Source organism: Myotis davidii, unplaced genomic scaffold (assembly GCF_000327345.1).
Source record: "Myotis davidii unplaced genomic scaffold, ASM32734v1 scaffold1004, whole genome shotgun sequence".
Taxonomy (NCBI): domain Eukaryota; kingdom Metazoa; phylum Chordata; class Mammalia; order Chiroptera; family Vespertilionidae; genus Myotis; species Myotis davidii.
This window is the reverse complement of record NW_006295184.1, coordinates 113334-133404: the sequence shown is the minus strand read 5'-3', so window position 1 is coordinate 133404 and position 20071 is coordinate 113334. Positions and strand designations below refer to the sequence as shown.

At 37.5% G+C, this 20071-nt stretch overlaps 1 protein-coding gene and 1 pseudogene across 2 annotated transcripts in view; both read right to left on the bottom strand.

The window, feature by feature from the left end:
• Window positions 1-8090: 8090 nt before the first annotated feature.
• LOC102774884 lies at window positions 8091-8820 on the bottom strand (annotated as a pseudogene).
• A 4519-nt stretch (window positions 8821-13339) lies between these two features.
• The window catches only part of ZNF566 (zinc finger protein 566), a 21956-nt gene continuing 15224 nt past the window's right edge, over window positions 13340-20071 (bottom strand). Inside the window, exon 4 of one of the 2 annotated variants that reach the window (XM_015567894.1) lies at window positions 13340-14757. In XM_015567894.1, coding sequence (XP_015423380.1) covers window positions 13733-14757 — 1025 coding nt within the window. In that variant the 3' untranslated portion in view covers window positions 13340-13732. The remainder of the gene's footprint in view (window positions 14758-20071) is intronic. The other variant, XM_015567893.1, reaches the window with a different exon arrangement.

Sequence of the window (20071 nt, the reverse complement as noted above, 5' to 3'; positions counted from 1 at the left end):
CCTACCAGCCTGATCACCCCCTAACCACTCCCCTGCCAGCCTGATGGATGCCTAACTGCTCCCCTGCCAGCCCGATTGCCCCTAACTGCCCTCCCTTGCTAGCCTGGTTGCCCCTAACTGCCCTCCTCTGCAAGCCTGGTTGCCCCCAACTGCCCTCTCCTTCAGGCCTTGTCCCTCTCAACTGCCCTCCCCTGCAGGCCTGGTTCCCCCAACCTGCTCTCCCCTGCAGGCCTGGGAAGCCAGTGTTCCCTGGGAAGTCAGAGATTGATCAGATCAACAAAGTGTTTAAGGACCTGGGGACCCTCAGTGTACTGGGCCTCTAGTGGTTAATAATACTCTGTTACATATAAAAGAATTTGTAAAATTTTTATCCATAAACTTGGAAATAAAACAAACAACAACAAAAAAGATATGCCTCTGAATTTCTATGACATACAGGGGCGAAATGTAAAATTTAAATAAATGGGTCATAAAAAATTCCAAGGGAAATTAGAAAATAATTTGAGAATAAATGAAAATAATGACACAACCTACCCAAATTTGTGGAATGCAGTTAAAGCTAATAGCAGTAAATAAAATGCCTGTATTTAAAAATAAGACTGAACCTAATAATCTAAATTTCTACCTTACAACACTGCAAAAAGAACAGCAAACAGAAGGAAGGAAATAGAAAAAAAAGTAGAGTGAAAATAAAATAGAGAATAAGAAAACCATAGCAAAATCAACAAAGCCAAAAGTTGCTTATTTTAAAAGGTCAACATGCTTTGATCAGTAGTAGATGAGTGGATTAAAAAACTGTGGTACATTTACACAATGAAAAACTATGCAGTGGTAAAAAAAAAAAAAAAAAGAAATTCTCGCCCTGGCCAGTGTCTGCCCTGGTATAAGTGTGCAGGGTTTGATTCCCAATCAAGGGCATGTACCTGGGTTCTATCTGGTGGGTTGGGGTGCTTGAGGGAGATGTGTGTCTCTTACATCGATGTTCCCCCCTCCCTTCCCCCATCATTCAACTATCTCTAAAAATCTATGGAAAAAAATATCCTTGGGTGAGGATTAACAAAAAAAGAGAAGGAACTCTTACCTTTTGTGACAACATGGATGGACCTGGAAATTATTATGCTAACTAAAATAAGCCTTCACGGAGTACCCCTACAACAACCTGCACAATCACTTTGGCATCCTACTGTCACACCAAATACCATATGATCTCACTTATATGTGGAATCTAATAAATAAAATAAACTGACAAAATAGAACCAGAGGCATGGATATGTGGAACAGACTGACAGCTGTCAGAGGTGAGGGGGGAGGTGAGGACTGGATGAAAGAAGCTAAGGGATTAGACAAAGAATAGATAGAACATGCATAACCCATAGACACAGACAGCAGAGTGGTGATGGCTAGAGAGAAGGAGGGACAGGGCTGGGTGGAGCAAAACTTCTACTCTTTTAACTACAAAGCATTGTTGAAAGAGGGAAATGGGGACATCTGTAATAGTGTCAAAAATAAGAATAAAGTTAACAAATAAATAAAAGGTCAACAAAATGAACAAACCTTTACCTATATTGAATAAGAAAAAAAAGACTCAAATTACTAAAATCAGGAATGGTAGAGAGGACATTGTAACTGAACATACAGAAAAATTTAAAAATTATAAAGAAATATTATGAACAATTATATACCAATATAATATAATATCAATATACTGAGATGAAATGAGTAAACTCCTAGAAAGACATAAAGTGCTGACTAAAGAAGAGACAGAAAATCTGAATAGATCCATAAGAAAATAACGAGATTGAATTTGTAATTAAAAATTATTAAAGAAAAAAGATTTGGCCAAGATGCTTTTACTGGTGAACTCTATCATTTTAGATAATACCAATTCTTCAGAAACTCTTCAAAAAACACAGAAGGGTAGGTAATACTTACAACTTTGCTTTGAATCCAATATTAGCCTAATATCAAACCAGAAGACATCACAAGGAATGAATCCTACAAACCTGTTTATGTTGTAAATATAGACACAAAAATTCTCAACAAAAAAACTATAAAGCCAAATCCAGCAGCATATAAAAGAATCGTGTGCTATGACCAAGTAGGATTTATACCAAGAATGGAAGGTTGATCTAACATTTAAATATAAATTAACATAATACACCATATACATAAAGGACAAAAACCTCCTGATCATCTCAATAGATGTAGAAAAAGTATTTGACACAATCCACTTCCCTTTCATAGTAAACACACTTAAAAAAAACAAGAATAGAAGGAAATTTTCTCAACCTGATTAAGTTCATCTACAAACACTCCACAGATAACATAATATTTAATTCCAAAAGATTGAATGCTTTTCTCTTATAATCAAAAACAATTTGAGGATATCTATCCACCAATTACATTTGACCAGAGGTTCTAGGCACAGCAATTAGGTAAGAGAAAGTGAAATAAAAAGATTTGGAGATTAAAAGGAAAACTGTTTGATGATGACATGGTCTTGTATATAGATAACCCTAAGGAATCTAGTAAAAAACTAGATAAATTACTTCTTTAAGGTTTCAGGATGCATGACCAAGATACAAAAATCAATTCTATTTCCATACAGTTGCAATGAACAATTAAAATGGAAAGTAAAAATAAAAATTCCATTTACAATTACATAAAAAGTATTTAGGAATAAATTCAATAAAATAAGTGCAAAACTTATACTCTTCTAACTACAAAGCATTGTTGAAAGAAATTGAAGTAGTCCTAAATGAAAGGAAAGACATTCCATCTCCACTGGTCAGAATGCTTAATATGGTGAAAGTGGCACTATTTTCCAATGCAATCTCTTAAAAATCCCACCTAGTCTCCTTGGTAAATTGACAAGCTGACCTGAAAATTCATATGGGAATACAAAGAACCTAGATTAGCTAAAAAAAAAAAAAAAATCTTGAAAAAGGACAAAGATGAAGGATTCACCTTTCATCAAAGATGAAATATATATATATTTCAGAGAGGAAGGGAGAGAGATACATAGAAACATCAATGATGAGAATTATTTTTTTTTTAAATATATATTTTATTGATTTTTTACAGAGAGGAAGGGAGAGGGAGAGAGAGTCAGAAACATCGATGAGAGAGAAACATCGACCAGCTGCCTCCTGCACACCTCCCACTGGAGATGTGCCCGCAACCAAGGTACATGCCCTTGACCGGAATCGAACCCGGGACCCTTCAGTCCGCAGGCCGACGCTCTATCCACTGAGCCAAACCGGTTTGGCATTGATGAGAATTATTGATTGGCTGCCTCCTGCAAGGATGTGAAGAAATCTGAATCCTCATACACTGCTAGTAGAAATATAAAATGGTTCAGCTACTTTGGAAAACAATCTGGGAGATCCACAAACTCTTAGACATATAACCATATAACCTAACAATTCTACTCATATATAACCAAGAGAAATAAAAATAAATATCCATAAAAAATTCCCATGAATGTTCATAGATTTTAAAATTGATCGATTGATTTGAGAGAGAGAAACATTGATTTGTTGTTCCACTTATTTATGCATTCATTGGTTGATTCTTATATGTGCCCTGACCCAGAATGGAACTCACAGTGTATTGGGATGTCACTCTAACCAACAGAGCTACCCGGCCAGGGCTTCATAGTAGCATTATTAATCATAGCCCAAAATAGGAAAACCTAGATGTCCAGCAACTAAGGGATGGATAAGTTAAATGTGGTATAGTTATACAATAGGATATTATTCAGCCATTAAAAGAATGAAGGATTGACACATGCTGCAGCATAAGATGAATCTTGAAAACATGTTATGTGAAAGAAGCCAGATAGAAAAAATAACATATATGATTGTGTTTATATTAAATGTATAAAATAGGTAAATTTATAAAGACAGAAAGTAGATTAGTAGTTGCCTAGGTATGGGTGAAACAATCCCAACTAATTAAAGGATTGTGTTTAAAATCTCAAAAAAGTGGGTGGGCCTGGCTGGTGTGGCTCAGTGGCTGAACATCCACCCAGGTTGCAAGCTTGATCCCTAGTAGGCGGCGTGCAGGAGGCAGCCAATTGATGATTCTCTCTCACCATTGATGTTTCTATCTCTCTTCCTCTCTCTGAAATCAATAAAAAACATTTTTTTAAAAAGTGGGTCAGTGAATTTTGATATGCTTACACTATGGAACATTATAGTTAAAATTAACGGATTATATTGAACAATAGGATGAATCTTGACAAACTAATGTTAAAAGGAAAAACCGAGTTCCTTAAGATTTTATGTAACATGAAATCAATTTCATAAAATTAAATGTAACTAAGAAAGATCCAGAGACAGAGAAGCATTGATCAGACTGTCAAACCTCAAAGGGAAGGCAGAGGAGGGTGGGGGGAAAGGGGAGAGATCAATCAAAGGACATGGAATGGGGGGAAAAGGACATACATGTAATACCTTAATCAATAAAGAAAATAAAAAGTTTTAAAAAGATTTGTAAAAAGGTAAAACAAGCTGAAACCGGTTTGGCTCAGTGGATAGAGAGTCGGCCTGCGGACTCAAGGGTCCCGGGTTCGATTCCGGTCGGGGGCATACCTGGGTTGCGGGCACATCCCCAGTAGGAGATGTGCGGGAGGCAGCTGATCGATGTTTCTCTCTCATCAATGTTTCTAACTCTATCTCTCTCCCTTCCTCTCTGTAAAAAATCAATAAAATATATTTTTAAAAAAGGTAAAACAATAAAAAATGTAACTAAGATAAAATTAATCTTATCTAAGAGTTCTTAAGTTCTCAAATCTAAATTCTTTTAAATTACAAAAATTAAAATTTCAAGTTTATAGATTATAAGAGAATACAATTTATCACTAAGATTTCATATACAACTGATTATAATACCCTGAACTACATGGACATATTTTTTTCCAAAGGAAATTTTAACTGCATGACAATGTAGAATAAAAGTTAAGAAGTTTGTAAAAATGGTCCATGATTTGACTTTTAATGTTAATTTGTCTCCCTTAATATTCTCAGATAGTTTGAAGCCAAGGTGGAATAGTGATAGTAAGATTATAAATTTTTACCACAACTATGGAAATTATCACCAAAACGCTAGAAACACCTCTTTAAGAAGCAGAGGTTGATTCTTACTAGATTAAAAATGCATCCCACTCTTCCCAGAAGTTAATGCATAAGGATGGAAACTAGGCTTTGGCACTCAAACACACCCATCTCAGAACCACAAGGTGATGATACAAAATAACAAAGACTGGGGATTCCGTACAGGTGTCAGAATCTGTGTAACCCTGGGTAGCAGTAGCAGGAACATTCAGAGTCCAACACCTATGATGTCAGTAGCATAAGCTGCGGATTCTGTCATCAGCAGCTGCAGTGGTGACCTCACCACACAAGTTCTTTGCCATCACTTAAAGTATTATTCCTGACTCTATATCTTTATTCCTTAGAACTCTAAGATTTTGTTTGAGCAACTCAGTATTCTATAAGTGAATTCCCTTATCTACTCAAATAAACAAAAGTAGACCAATCCACTATAACCAATATGTGTGTCCATTAAAATTAAAAGTACAAAAGGTGGTTATAGTAGAATTTTCTGTAGTGATAATTAATCATAATTCTCTCCTCTTGATTTCTGCACAAATGAAGAAATAGAGCATTTTTGTTGGTAATGCTTTATGGAAAGAGGCAGCCTGCATCTGTAGTTAAAATGCACATCTTAATACTTTATTTAAACTCTAGATATTGAAATACATACAGTCAGAGGACTGTGCCTGTAGAATGGGCCTGCAGACTAGGCATAAATAATCATGGCCTGCCTGCCCCAGAGAAGACAAAAAATTCAGGGCCAAATAAAAGGGGGGCAGTAATTTGTGTGTTTTAACACATTTCACCAAGGCAATATATCATTTCTCTTATGATATATAAACAAGAGAAGGGATAAAAATTAACCTCAAAAACCAACCCTTCAGTCTGTAAAAATGGGGGGAAGTGGTAAAAAATAGTCCTGCACAATAACAACTGTCATCAGGTCTACAACATGAAGGCAAGAAAGTTAAATAGGTTTAAATACTGTGACATGAATATATGATTAAATCTTCAGATTACAAAATATCAAAGGAATCTATCACTGTATAATCAACTAGAGGCCCAGTGTACAAAATTCGTGCATGGGTAGGGTCCCTAGCAGCTGCCAGCTGCCAGCCGGGGCCTTCCTTCATTCTGCACTGTCCCCTGGTGGTCAGCGCAGGTCATAGGGAGCGATTGAACTCCCAGTTGGTCAAACTCACAAGGGGACACTTTCATATTAGGCTTTTATATATCTAGATACTCTAATAAGAGATAGTAAATTCTCAGAATTTACCAACATTTTTTGTTATTAATCCTCACCCGAGGATATTTTTTCCATTGCTTTTCAGAGAAAGTGGGAGGGAAGGAAGGAGGAGGGGAAGGAGAGAGAGACACATCGATTGGTTGCCTCCCACACGTGCCCCAACTGGGGGCAGGGAGCAAACCCATAACTGAGGTATGTGCACTTGACTGGGAATTGAACCCATGACCCTTTTGTGTGTGGGTTGACACTCCAACCACTGAGCCAAACTGGCCAGGGTAGCATATTTTAAGTATTATAAAGCATTACATTATAAAGCTACTAGAGGCCCAGTGCACAAAAATTCATGCACTGGGCTGGGGGGGGCTCCCTCAGCCTGGCCTACACCCTATTGCAATCCAGGACCCCTAAGGTAGGGTCTCTAGGCCTGGCCTGAGATCAGGGCCTATCAGGGCTTTCCTTCCCCAGGCTTCTGGCACCTGGCCCCACCCCTGCCACTGCCACTGCTTGCCATCTGTGCAGTGCTGTCCCCCCCCACACACACACCTTCCCTGCCACTGGTAGCCTCCCTCTGCAGGTGATAGGTTATGGGGTGCGATCGCTTGGCTGGCCTAGACCTCCCTCTGCGGGGCGATTGCTGGCCAGACCTAACATCTGCCACAGTGTCACTGGCTGGTGGCCTGGGCCTCCCTCTGTGGGGCAATCAATGGTGGGGTCCCCAGATCGATCACCCCACAGAGGGAGGCTCCACCCACCCACTGCAGGGCCACTGACAAGGTAGCCTGGGCCTCCCTCTTTTTTTTTTTTTTTTGAAGTAAGAGTAATGTTTACTGAGTGATACAGAACTGAGTACTATGAAGGGTTTACTAGGATGGAAATGCACCACACCCCCGCCCCTGCCACCCCCAACACCCAGAGACTACAATACTTAGAAGTTACACCCAATGGCCTTAACTGCTGAATATCTGTTCATAACAAACAAAGCATAGCATATTTATACTGTATCACATCTAGTGATTATAGAAATCCATTTATATATTGCTTGTACAAAATCTTTTTTTTTGTAAACATGTGCAGTTGAAAGCCCTGCCAGGACAGCCAGTCTGTAAACATTCAGTGAGTATGTGCTTTGAAAGGATGCCCATGCCTCGTGCCCACAGCAACTCCAGCAGGGCCAGCAAGGCTGTGCCCAGGCTGCCACTCTGGACAGGACTAAGCTGGACCACGGTGAGTGGGTACAGCAGGGCTTGGCACTGTGCCTTTCTCCCGCCTTGCATCAGGATCAGGGTCAGGGGCACGGTCAGGGTCAGGGCTGGGGGCAGGCAGATTGCAGTTTCACTCTAAGTTCCATACTGAGCCTAATTTTGAATGCAACTCATGGCTTTTCCCGGCTGCTCAGAGGTCCTTTGGGGGATGCCCTAGTGGAAAGGCTGGAGAAGTGCACACAGCTGCCTGGTTGGGCATCTCTCTCCGCCAGGGCCTCTGTCCTGCCTCCTGCAAGCTTGGCCCCAGGCAGAACAGGCCCCCCCTCAGGACTACTTTGGTCTCAGCGCTTGGTCCTGGGTTTCATCAGCCTGGGTTTCTTCCCCTGGTGTAGCTGATCTGAGTTTCACAAAAAAAGCCCCACCAATGCTGGCTGTGCTGAGCCTCACTGAAGAGTTTTTCATGCAGCAAGGAAGAGCCCTCTGGGACCCTCCTCCTCCTCCCTCTCATGTCCTTCTCCTCCGCTTCCTCCTCCCAGCCCATGGTCACTTCTTCTCCAGCTCCTCCAGCAGTGGATTGCCTCTGAGTCCAGAGCCTTAATGCTGTTGGTCCTGACGATGCAGGTGGAGCGATGTCAGTTGAGCATCAGGATGAACTGCTGCTGCTCCTGCAGCTCCTCCATCTGGGTTTTCAGCTCTGTGCTCATGAGTTCCAGCCACTCATATTCCCCTGTAGAAACTCCCTCCACTCCTTGTTCCAGCATCAGGCTGCCATCACTTTGTTCTATTCCTGGCGCCTTTTCCTCTGCTCCTCTTCCTAGTCTAGCTCACTTTTCACAGGTTGAGGCCTCTTGCCCAGTTTCACCTTCAGGAAGTGCAAAGGGGCGGTCATGACCCCAATGTTGTGGATGTCAGCGTATTTCAGCTCCTCTGCAGTAAGGGCCAAGCTGGGGAGTCCGGTCAGGGGGCCGAGCCCTAGCAGAGAGCCCGCAGTCATGGAAGGGTCCGGGATCTGCCCAGGCATCATAGCAGGAGGAGTGGCAGTCCAGACTTGCAGAAGCCAAGGGCAGAGTCGGCGACACCAGGCTGCAAGTGCCGAGCTGCTCAGGAGCTGCCTGGCGCCAACGCCTCCCATCACAGCCTCCGAGCATCCCTCCAGCAGACTGTGGCAGGAGCCTGTGTCTCCCTCTTTGAGGCGATTGATCTCAGGGCTCTGCCTGCCTGCTGGCCCCTAAGCACTCACTTGCCTGCCTGATCGCTTCTAACCGCTTGCTGGGGGGCGGGGCCAACCCAGTTGAGGGGCCTGGTGGTTCTGGTCTCCGGTCTTTCTGCTGTTTCAGTGGCTGGAGTTTTATTATATAGGATTAGAAAGTAAGAATGGAGAGTTATCCAAGAAATTTCAGAACACACGTGTTTTAATGAATACTCAATGTCAACTGTGAGTCCATTTTAAGATACTCTGTATTTAAAATGAATAATAGTCCAAATATAATACCAATGAGTCTTTTATTGAAAGTGGGTAAAATAATTTTAAAATTCTAATGAAGAATCATGTTTTTTATTTACAAGTCAAAACTGCATATTAATAATATAGCTCTTTATTTCCAAGTAATAAGTTACTGAAAATTGTAATTCAAAGATTGCTGGAAAATAGAGCACAGAAATAGATCTGAAGATGAGCATTTAATATATGATAAATAATATTTTAATTCAGTAGGAGAAAGATGAATAGTTTAATAATTGGTTCTGAAGTAATTGGCTTTATTTATGAATATAAAGCTGACATCCTGTGTCAGACCATATACAATAATTAATTCCAGATGGATTAAAATGTTAAATCTATATGTGTGTATACACACCCACATAAGCACACATGAAAAACTACGCACTTTTCCTTTATCCACTTGCCCTCTAAAATTTTCTATAAGCAACGCCTTCCTAGGAAACAGAAAACCCTGGAAATGCTTTGGGAAACCTATTTTATAAAAATAAAATAGACAAAATTATAAGAATGTTTATTGCAGCCGAAACCGGTTTGGCTCAGTGGATAGAGCGTCGGCGTGCGGGCTGAAGGGTCCCAGGTTCGGTTCCGGTCGGGAGCATGTACCTTGGTTGCGGGCATATCCCCAGTAGGAGATGTGCAGGAGGCAGCTGATCAATGTTTCTCTCTCATCGATGTTTCTAACTATCTCTCTCCCTTCCTCTCTGTAAAAAATCAATAAAATATATATATATTTTAAAAAAGAATGTTTATTGCAGCACTACTTTTAAATTACAAAGAGGAAGCAAACTGAAATATCACAATTGGAGAATAGACTAGGTATTGGTACAAGCATACTGTGAAATAATAATCATGGATTGCCTTGAAGGAAAATCCAAAATGTACAGGAGAATGTTAAAAAAGTAAATTATAGATAAATGTATATCATTTTTTTTTTTGCAAAAATATACTAAAGTAATTTGCTTGTTAATGTTTAAGTACAAAGAGATATATGGGGGATATACACAAGGTTTAAACATTACTCAAAGGAAATGCACAGAGGGGAAGAGTGAATGGAGGGGATGGAGATATTTATTTTTAAAATTTTATTGTCAGCCCTATCCAGTTTGGCTCAGTGGATAGAGCATCGGCCTGCGGACTAAAGGGTCCCAGGTTCGATTCCCATCAGGGGCATGTGCCTTGGTTGTGGGCACATCCCCAGTGGGGGTTGTGCAGGAGGCAGCTGACCCATGTTTCTCTCTCATTGATGTTTCTAACTCTCTCCCCCTCTCCTCTCCTCTCTGTAAAAAATCAATAAAATATATTTAAAAAATTTTTTATTGTAATTATTTCATTGGTTTGGGTACAAATGCATTCATTACCTCTGTAATTTTAAATGAGGAACTAAATAAATGACTTAAAATATACCAACAAAGAATATGAAATTTCATTTAGAAATTCTCATTTTGGTAGTAATGTAAAACTTTAGGATGAAGTAGTGTCTAATAATTTTCCCATTTGCAGATATTTTCTCTACTTTTCTCAAATTGATTATAAAATATGTCTGCAAATAAAGTAACTCAATATTAAAACAAACAAAACCCTTTAACATGGTATCTAAGAAGAGGTGGCAGGGAATGAAAGGCAGACCTATACTTTGACTATATGATTTTCCTTTCTCAGAATGATATCCATACAATGTAGGAAGCTGCTTGATGAGCATGAAAATTGAGGCACAGGAAAGAAAGGTCCACCTCAAAACACTATGTTAAATCTAAACAAAGCTAACCTATGGGACATTTATTTTTAATTTCAAAATTATGGCCCACAACAGCTAAAATGTAAACTATCTGGCCCTTTATGGAAAGTTTGCTGACCCTTGGTCTAGAACACAATACATAATTCCAGTGACACATTTGTTGCTAGTGCAAAATTGTGATAGTCTGGCTATTTTTTCTCTTGAGAGTTTATCTATTTTTTTCAGTTGTGTGTGTATACATATATCTTAGGAAAGGTATATAAAACATAAAATAATAATGTTTCAGTCAAAACTAACTGCACATACAACAATGGTATGCCATGTAGCCAGATGTGTGATATGCAATACCATTCAGGTTTGTGTAAGTAGAACTTATATTTGCATAACAATAAAATTGTCTAATGATTCATTTCTAAGAACACATCCCTGTCAGTTAAGTGGCACATGAATGTATATTCTATGTAACTGACATAATGCTTAGAATAAATTTTTAAAATGCGGAAAATATTGAGGCCAAATCAAGTCTGTTTTTTTAAAAAGAATTTACACTTAGAAGTTAGCTACTTTATCTGTGTATTTGTAACCACTGTTCACATCTAAGAAATTCCAGGTAAATTATCTTATGTTGTACTTTCTCCTTAAATTTCCTTGGTGGCAAGGCATTTAAAAACTCCTCTTGCAAGCCTTTAGCACACTTACTGATATATAAGTGTGCAGAAAAGTAACCCATGGGCCACTTTCAGAGTTTATATATCTTTGTTAGTCCCCATGGTTTATTTTATTTTAAATCTGAGCTGCTATTTAAAAATCAAGAGCCATCACACACTTAAAAATATGTAGATTTCTGGGGGCTCTTGAAGTCAGAAGAGCTGGCAAACGGGGCCTGATTTTCCTCGCAGTATTTATTAGCTGGAACTGGCCATTGGGCATCCTTCTTAACTATCCCAATCAGGTTTATTTGTTATTCTTTTGATACACACAGTTTGCTAATTTCTTTAGTTTGCATGCAACAACTTCATGGGTAATACTAAAAAATGGCTTCCTTTTTTGTATCCTTCTAAAGCACTTCTAACATCAAGATTGTTAACGTTTGTTATGACATGTCTACTTCTATATAAAAATTCCTTGACCACTTGGTAACGTTTTGCCTAACAAAAAAGGGGGAGGGAGGTTGGTGGTTTGGCAATTAATAGCTACAGTATTTATGTAAAATTTCTATTTTTCCTGTGTTTGTAAGAGAGTCTTCCAAGAGTTATGATTTTCTGAGTCAACACTGGTAATTTTTATCTTCCTACAAAATAATTTTGTTTAGGTTTTCAAATGTATTAGAAAGAAGCATAGTATTCAGTACAGCATTTTAAATCAGTAACTCTAAGGTGTCTCTATCTATATGCATATGTAATAATCAATTTTTTTCAAACCTAATGTTGTTTGTCTTTTCATACTTTTTCTTCAGAAATGTTTTGTAAATATTCTTTTTTAATATTAGATATTATAAGTAGTTAAAAGGATGCCAGTCTGAATAGGGTCCTTCCTGCACATTACACACACTACTTTCCCCACCAAATCCCAAGATTATTTCATGTTCCCTAAAAAAATAAATGATAGAAATTTTCTTAATTCATTACTCTCAACTTCAATTACATATCTTGCTTGATGTTGAGTAAGGTCTTCAGAAATAGTTGTCTTTCAACAAATAATACTAATGACAACAATGAATATAACAATGACTAAAATTCAGTGAGTATCTATTTATGACATGCATGATTTCAAACACTTTCTCTTATTTCACCCTTTCACAAAATTATGAGATAGGTATTACAATTATCCCCTTTTTATAATTTCTGCAGAGACATACATGTATAAAAACAGAAAAATTTTCAGGAAGGATAAATACTAAACTGATAACTATCCTTTGGGAAGGACAATGGGTATAAGGATAGTGGTGAAGGGTCTTATTTGTAATGTTTAAATCTTTTTAAAAATATATTTTTATTGATTTCAGAGAGGGAGAGGGAGAGATAGAAACATCAATGATGAGAAGGAATCATTGATCGGCTGCCTCCTGCACGCCCCTAACTAAGGATTGAGCCCAAAACTTGGGCATGTGCCATTGACCAGAATTGAACCTGGGCCTCTTCAGTCCACAGGCTCTATCTACTGGGCCAAATGAGCTAGGGCTAAATCTTTATAAGGAAAATATATTCACGCATTATTTCTGCAATTAAATAAAACATATGATAAAAAGATATACCAAGGGATAATGTCCATCAGGGCACTGTGTATGATGGCAAAAACTCTGGAAGAAATGATAATGTCTATCAATAGGGGCTTAATAAAACGGTATTAGAGCATCACAAGGAAACACCATGAAGCCATTAAAGGATTTCTATTTACTGAATGCAAAATTGTTCGTGGATGTATTTACATTAAGAAAGTCTAAATTTTGTAAAAAGCAAAATAAGTCATCTTCAAAAATAAAGAGGCCACTTCTCTGTTATTAAAGGTATTTTAAAAATAAAGGTATTTTACAAGCCATGATGTAAACAGACGGACTTTACAGTCATATAAATTTAAGATGAATTAAGATCAAGAATATAACAACTATAGACAAATTAGGGAGGAATATGAAAATCACAGGATTACATTTCAGCATGAATCTCTGATGTTTAAGATTATAAAGGTGTCAAAAGATCTGTCATTTTCAATACATGCTAGGTTGAATTATCTGATATCAAGAGAAATACAAATTTTATTAAAGATCTTCCAAAATATACTCAGGAGTGTTTTTCCTACATTTTTCTTAGGATAAATTAGCTGTAGTCAACAAATAACATGTTTATACAGTACCCTATTTAGAAGGATTATCATCAAGATAATTCTCTGATGTTGAATAGTTTTGAGCTATAATTAAAAGCCTTCACACATTTCATATATTCTGTGGTTTTTTCACCAGTACAAATTTTGATGTTGAATAAGTTGTGAGCCATAATTAAAGGTCTTTCCACATTCCCTATATTCATAGGGTTTCTCACCAGTATGAATTCTCTGATGACTAATAAGTTGTGAACTCTGAGAATAAGCTTTCCCACATATTTTACATTCATAGGGTTTCTCACCAGTATGAATTCTCTGGTGTCGAGTAAGGTCTGAACCAGAACGAAAAGCCTTTTCACATTCCTTACATTCATAAGGTTTCTCACCTGTATGAATTCTCTGATGTTTAATAAGTTGTGAACTCTGGCTAAAGGCATTGCCACATTCCTTACATTCATAGGGCTTCTCCCCAGTGTGAATTCTCTGATGTTGAGTAAAGTTTGAGCCACTACTAAAGGCCTTCCCACATTCTTTACATTCATAGGGCTTCTCACCAGTGTGAATTCTCTGATGTCTAGTGAAGTTTGAGCCACTACTAAAGGCCTTTCCACATTCTTTACATTCATAGGGCTTCTCACCAGTGTGAATTCTCTGATGCCGAGTAAGGTCTGAGCCATAAAGAAAGGTTTTTCCACATTCTTGACATTCAAAGGGTTTCTTGCCAGTATAAATTTTCTGATGATGGCGGAGTCTTGAGGGATGTCTAAAGGCCTTTCCACATTCTTTACATTCATAAGGTTTCTCAATGGTATGAATAATCTGATGTGTGGTAAGCTGTGAATCTTGTCTAAAGGTTTTCCTATATTCCTTAGTGGCACAGTATTTCTCTTTATTATGAATGATTTGCTGTAATGTAAAGGATGGATGCTGATTAAAAGTGGGCATGCTTTCATGGGTGTATATTGGTTGACTGAAATTTCCCTCCTGAGAGCCATGTTGTTTCTCAAACTGGTCATTACATTCCCAATTATCTCTGAAACTAGAGCATTGAAGGTCGTGTCTTGTAAGTCTTCCCATTATCTCCCACTGGGCTGACTCTATTTCATTAATTTCCTTCTTCAGAAATAATTTCTTGGTTTCAAGTCTTGATCCCAGGACTGAAAGAAAATATGAAAGCAATCACTCACATTTTTCTTGTTTGGGAGAAAAAAAACTTAAATTAAAATGAAAGAATTAAACCATATTTTAAAAAAATGGACAAGAATAGCGAGAAGAGATCACATAGTAAGATGAAAGCAGAAAGTAGGCCATTGGTTTGCAAGCATTGCTATAAGCAGGAATTACAAAGGGGAGCTTGCTAAATATACACATAACTTACTCTTATCTCCTTTCTTATAAGATGACTCTAATCACACACACACACACACACACACTCATACACATATATACATATAAGAGCATGCCACAGCATAAGTGTAAAGTATGGGAAATGATCATACTTAAGTAGAGTTGACAGGATTAAATTAACATGTCAAAGAAAAAATTATAAAGGGTAGGCGAACTATAACTGCAGCACTGCAACAATTTTTATAAGTAAAGTTTTATTGGAACACAGCCAGAGTTATTTATTTATATACTGTCTATGGCTACTTTTAAGCTACAATGGCAGAAGTGAGTAGTTGCAACAGAGACCACATTGTATACAAACTGAGTATTTACAATCTGAACCTTTTTTTTTTTTTTAATATGGTTTTGATTTCAGAGAGAGAAAGGGAGATGGAGAGGGAGCGGGAGAGAGAGAAACATCAATGATGATAGAGAATTATTGGCCGGCTGCCTACTGCATACCCCCTCTTGGGAATCGAGCCCACAACTCAAGCATGCGTCCAGAACGGGAATCAAACTGTGACCTACTGGTCAATCTGACCCTTTAAGAAAAAGTTTGCTAGCCTTTGGTTAGATCTGTGTTGTTCATTACAGTACCCACTAATATTATCTATTTCAATTAAACCTAATTAAAATTAAATAAATATTCAAATTCAGTTGGCACTATTTACATTTCCAGGGTTCAGTAGCTAAGTGTGGCTAGTGGCTACCATGCTGGAAATCACAAATATAGAACATTTCCATCATTGCTAAAAGTTCTATTTGACAGTACTTTTCTAGATTCAGTAACTAGAGGCCCATGGTGACTTTAACAAGTGATAAAGAAATAGAGGGTATCAATTCAGATGGGAGAATACCTTTAAAAAAGTCAAATGTTGACTGAATCTAGCATGAGTGGTAGATAGGAAGAATTCTTTGGGGGCTAGATAATATGTTTGGGATTTGATGAAAATACTATTTGCCTTGGAATTCTGAGATGCTGACCTTAGAAGAAAAGGACTGAACACATGCACTATAATGGTGCTGACCAACTGACAGGAAGGGTATTTGTAGGTTCAAAGAGAAGAAAAGAGAATATAATGAAAGGTAGTATATTGCTATTGAAAGATCAGAGTATAAGAATCAGTTATATGAGTTCTTAATCTCAAACTATGTTAATTATAAGCATTGTTTTCTTGGGCAAATTAGTTCATCTTTCTGAGCCCCCAATTCTCTGTCTATAACATAGGAATGGTAGCTAATGCTTACAATCATTGTGAGGATTGGGCATAATATATGAAATGTATTTAGTTTAAAATAACTGTTTTGTATTTGAGAGATAATATTATGAACAAATTTCTATACAAACATGGGAATATTCTGCAAGTGAAGTCTTTTAAAGAGCATACTATGGACCAGGAGGGAAACCTCAAGCCAAGGGGGGAAAATCATTCTAGTACCGTTGTCTTCGTCTCCCTCTCATATAAGGAATCCGCAAATACTGTCCAATCTTGCTCCTAAATATAGCTTGAAACTCTTCCATCTATCCTTACTATCTAATACAAAATCTCTCTCCCTTGGACTACTAGAACACCTACCTACCTAGGTTTTCCACGTGAGGTTTATAATCTTGAATCCACATCACTACAATGGCATTGTCTGCCATTGCATTGCTTAAAATTCTTCAGTGGATTCCCATGATATTGTTTTTACAATAAAAGCCAAGCTCCTGAACATTGTCTACAAAGCTCTGAATTATCTGGTTCTTGCCTGTCACTTCAACCAAATCTTAGTGTGTGCTCCCTTTTGGTTTCTAAACTCCATCTACACTGGCCTTATTTTGCAGTTCTTTGAATACTCCGAGTTCTTCGTCCCTCTTAAGACCTTTCGAGGTACTGTTCCTTATGTCTAGAAGGTGTTTCCTTTCACTCTTAGCCATGATTACTATTGCTCATTTTCCAAATCTCTACTTTTAAAGGTCATACTTTTCTTAGGTCTTCCCTGATCCCAATGCCAAATTATACCCTCCTTGTAATTACCGTCTTATCACTTTGTTCTCTTCCTTAACAAAATTTTCACAATTTTCACAGAAATATGTAATTACATATTTCTTTAGGTTCCTTTAATATGTTTCCCTGAATAGGTCTTAAGTTTTGTAAGGCAAGAAAAATGTCTAATGTCTTCATCAATGTGTATTCCATGTTGAGCACAGGGTCTTGCACATATTGGAAGATCAACAAATATTTATTGACTGACTTGATTAGCATATGTACTCCTTATTAATAAAGTCTAAAAAATTCCCCTAAAAAAAAGCACATACTCATTTCAAACATGGCACATTGAATACATGCATTTATTACTACTCCTTCCTTCATGAAATACCACTAAGAGAGAGTAATGAAATTAAATTAAAGAAGAAAACCCATTAGGACCAAGAGAATGGGAGAGGAAGGAGTGGTAAGAAGAGTTTTGAAGTTAGAAAGTAGATAGAATAGTAATAAATGATGTAACAACCATTAAAAAAACTGACACCGACATTGCAGATTGGACCTATTGTAGAATCCCAGGTATTTTCAAAAACTGCAATTATTAAGTACCTTTGAAAAGTTGGGTGCATAAGCAGGAAAGGTAATTGGAAATGTAAACGAAACTGGCAGACCTCAGATTCTCAAAACAACCTCCTACAGCAGACTGATTTCCCCAGCCTACGGTATCTAGTAAACTCCCAGAATCTGGCAGCCAAGTTTATTTTATTACAGTAAACCCTCAATTTTTCAGACCTTGATTTAATAGACTTCGAATTTAATGGACAAAATTTCTGGTCTGTAGGTCATATGTGAAAATTAACACCCTGTTAATTTTAAAATGCTTTTAACCAAGATTTTCTTATAATTAAATTAACAGGTTATATATTTTTCAATAGTTCACTGTTATTTTTAACACATTTTAGTGTATAGGCATATATTGGAAAAAATGCAGCAATTTTGCCAACATAAATAAATATTACATATCTTTAACTATAGTCTACATATTTACATCCAAGAGTCACCACTGGTAAACAATGTTCAGCGAATGATTAGCATGAGATCACACTGTATAGTGAGCAGTAATTGGTAATTGGTTCTGTTGTTATGTGGTGTGACTTTTGGCAGCAGGTTTTTAAAAATATATATATTTTTTGATTTCAGAGAGGACGTGAGAGGGAGAAACAGAAACATCAATGAGAGAGACACATTGATTAGTTGCCTCCTGCACACCCCCCACTGGGGATCAAGCCCAAAACCCGGGCATGTGCTCTGACCGGGAATCGGACCCAGGACCTCTTGGTCCATGGAATGATGCTCAATCCATTGAGCCACACCAGTTGGGTATTTGTAGCAGTTTTAATGCAAGCTGGTCGATGTTCCAATGTGTTCCAATGTGTGCCCCAGCCATGTAGGTTTGTTTATTCTGTGACTGGTGAATGTACTCATTTGCTAAACCTATTCAGTATAAATTTAAAATCACAGTAATACATATAGAAAACTTTTCTGTGAAATTAAACTTTTCAGGCATACTTAATTTTAATTATACAAACATGTCTATATAAGTAAAAACAGGTAAACTAACTAATTTGTGAATTTTTTAACATACACATTCAGAAAACCTACTTTATTATATAATGGGCTTTTGGCTTTAACAGAAATGCCCTCTCCTGAATTAGTGTTATATTGAGGTTTTACTGTAATTCCCACAAAGAAAGTGGAGGATTTCATTCTGGAGAAAGCCAGCCAAGAGAAAAGACCTGATAAGTGGTCTAAACCAATAAGCAATTCTAGGCAGGTCACTTCCAATAAATCTACACACCCTTAGACACCAACAAGCTCTAATCAGCTTAGTAATGCCATAATGTTTTATATCAGATAGCCTGGAGTCACTAGCTATTTCAGAAACATCTTAAACATGAGAGGTTAAAATAAATAAAGAGGAAAAACTAACTCAGGAAAGAGAAACAATAGAGAAAATTTTTTAATTCATAAGAAGAATGCTTCTGGGGGAAAAAATAATAATAATCCTACAAGAAAATTATGTCAGAAAAAGAAATATTCAAAGAAGAAAAATATTTTTTAAAAAAATTAATTCAAGGATTAGAACTTAATAAAATCCCACAGAAAGTACAACATAAAAAGAGAGATGGAAAAAAAATTCCAGGGCTAGGATAAGAAATTTAAGATTTGAATTATCAGTGTTTAATGGGCCCTTCCAATGTATCAGACATGGTACCAGGCACTGGATATAAAAAGTAATCAAAGCTTGAAACATAGCCGAAACCGGTTTGGCTCAGTGGATAGAGCGTCAGCCTGCGGACTGAAGGGTCCCAGGTTCAATTCCGGTCAAGGGCATGTACCTGCGTTGCGGGCACATCCCCAGTAGGAGATGTGCAGGAGGCAGCTGATGGATGTTTCTCTCTCATCGATGTTTCTAACTCTCTATCTCTCTCCCTTCCTCTCTGTAAAAAATCAATAAAATATATATTTAAAAAAAAAAAAAAAGCTTGAAACATAAAGAACTGAGAAAACGATAGGGAACAAATGATCAAGAAAATGTCAATTATTTAAAGTTTCTAGAGCCTGGCCAGCATGGCTCAGTGCTTGAACATCAATCTGTGGGCCAGGAGGTATTGGTTTGATTTCTAGTCAGGACACATGCCTGGGTTACAGGTTTGATTCCCAGTGTGGGACATGCAGGAGGCAATGATGATTCTCTCTCATCATTGATATTTCTATCTCTGTCCCTGTCCCTTCCTCTCTGAAATGTATTTTTTTAAAGTTTCTAGAATAAAATGTTTCAGTGTGTGCCTAGCCAAATAAAAGAATGAAATCAACATCATGATATCTCAACATGAAATATTAGAACATCGTAAGTAAAGAATAAATTCTCAAAGCTACCACTCAAAGAGATAAAACAAGTCACACAAAAGAACTAAAAACCCAAGTGGGTTTTGGACTTCTCAAAACCCCAAATGCGAGTATTACCTACAACAATCAAGGATTAACTACAACAAGACTGCGCACAAAGACCACAAGGGGGTGCACCAAGAAAGCATAAAAAATGCAGAGACAAAGA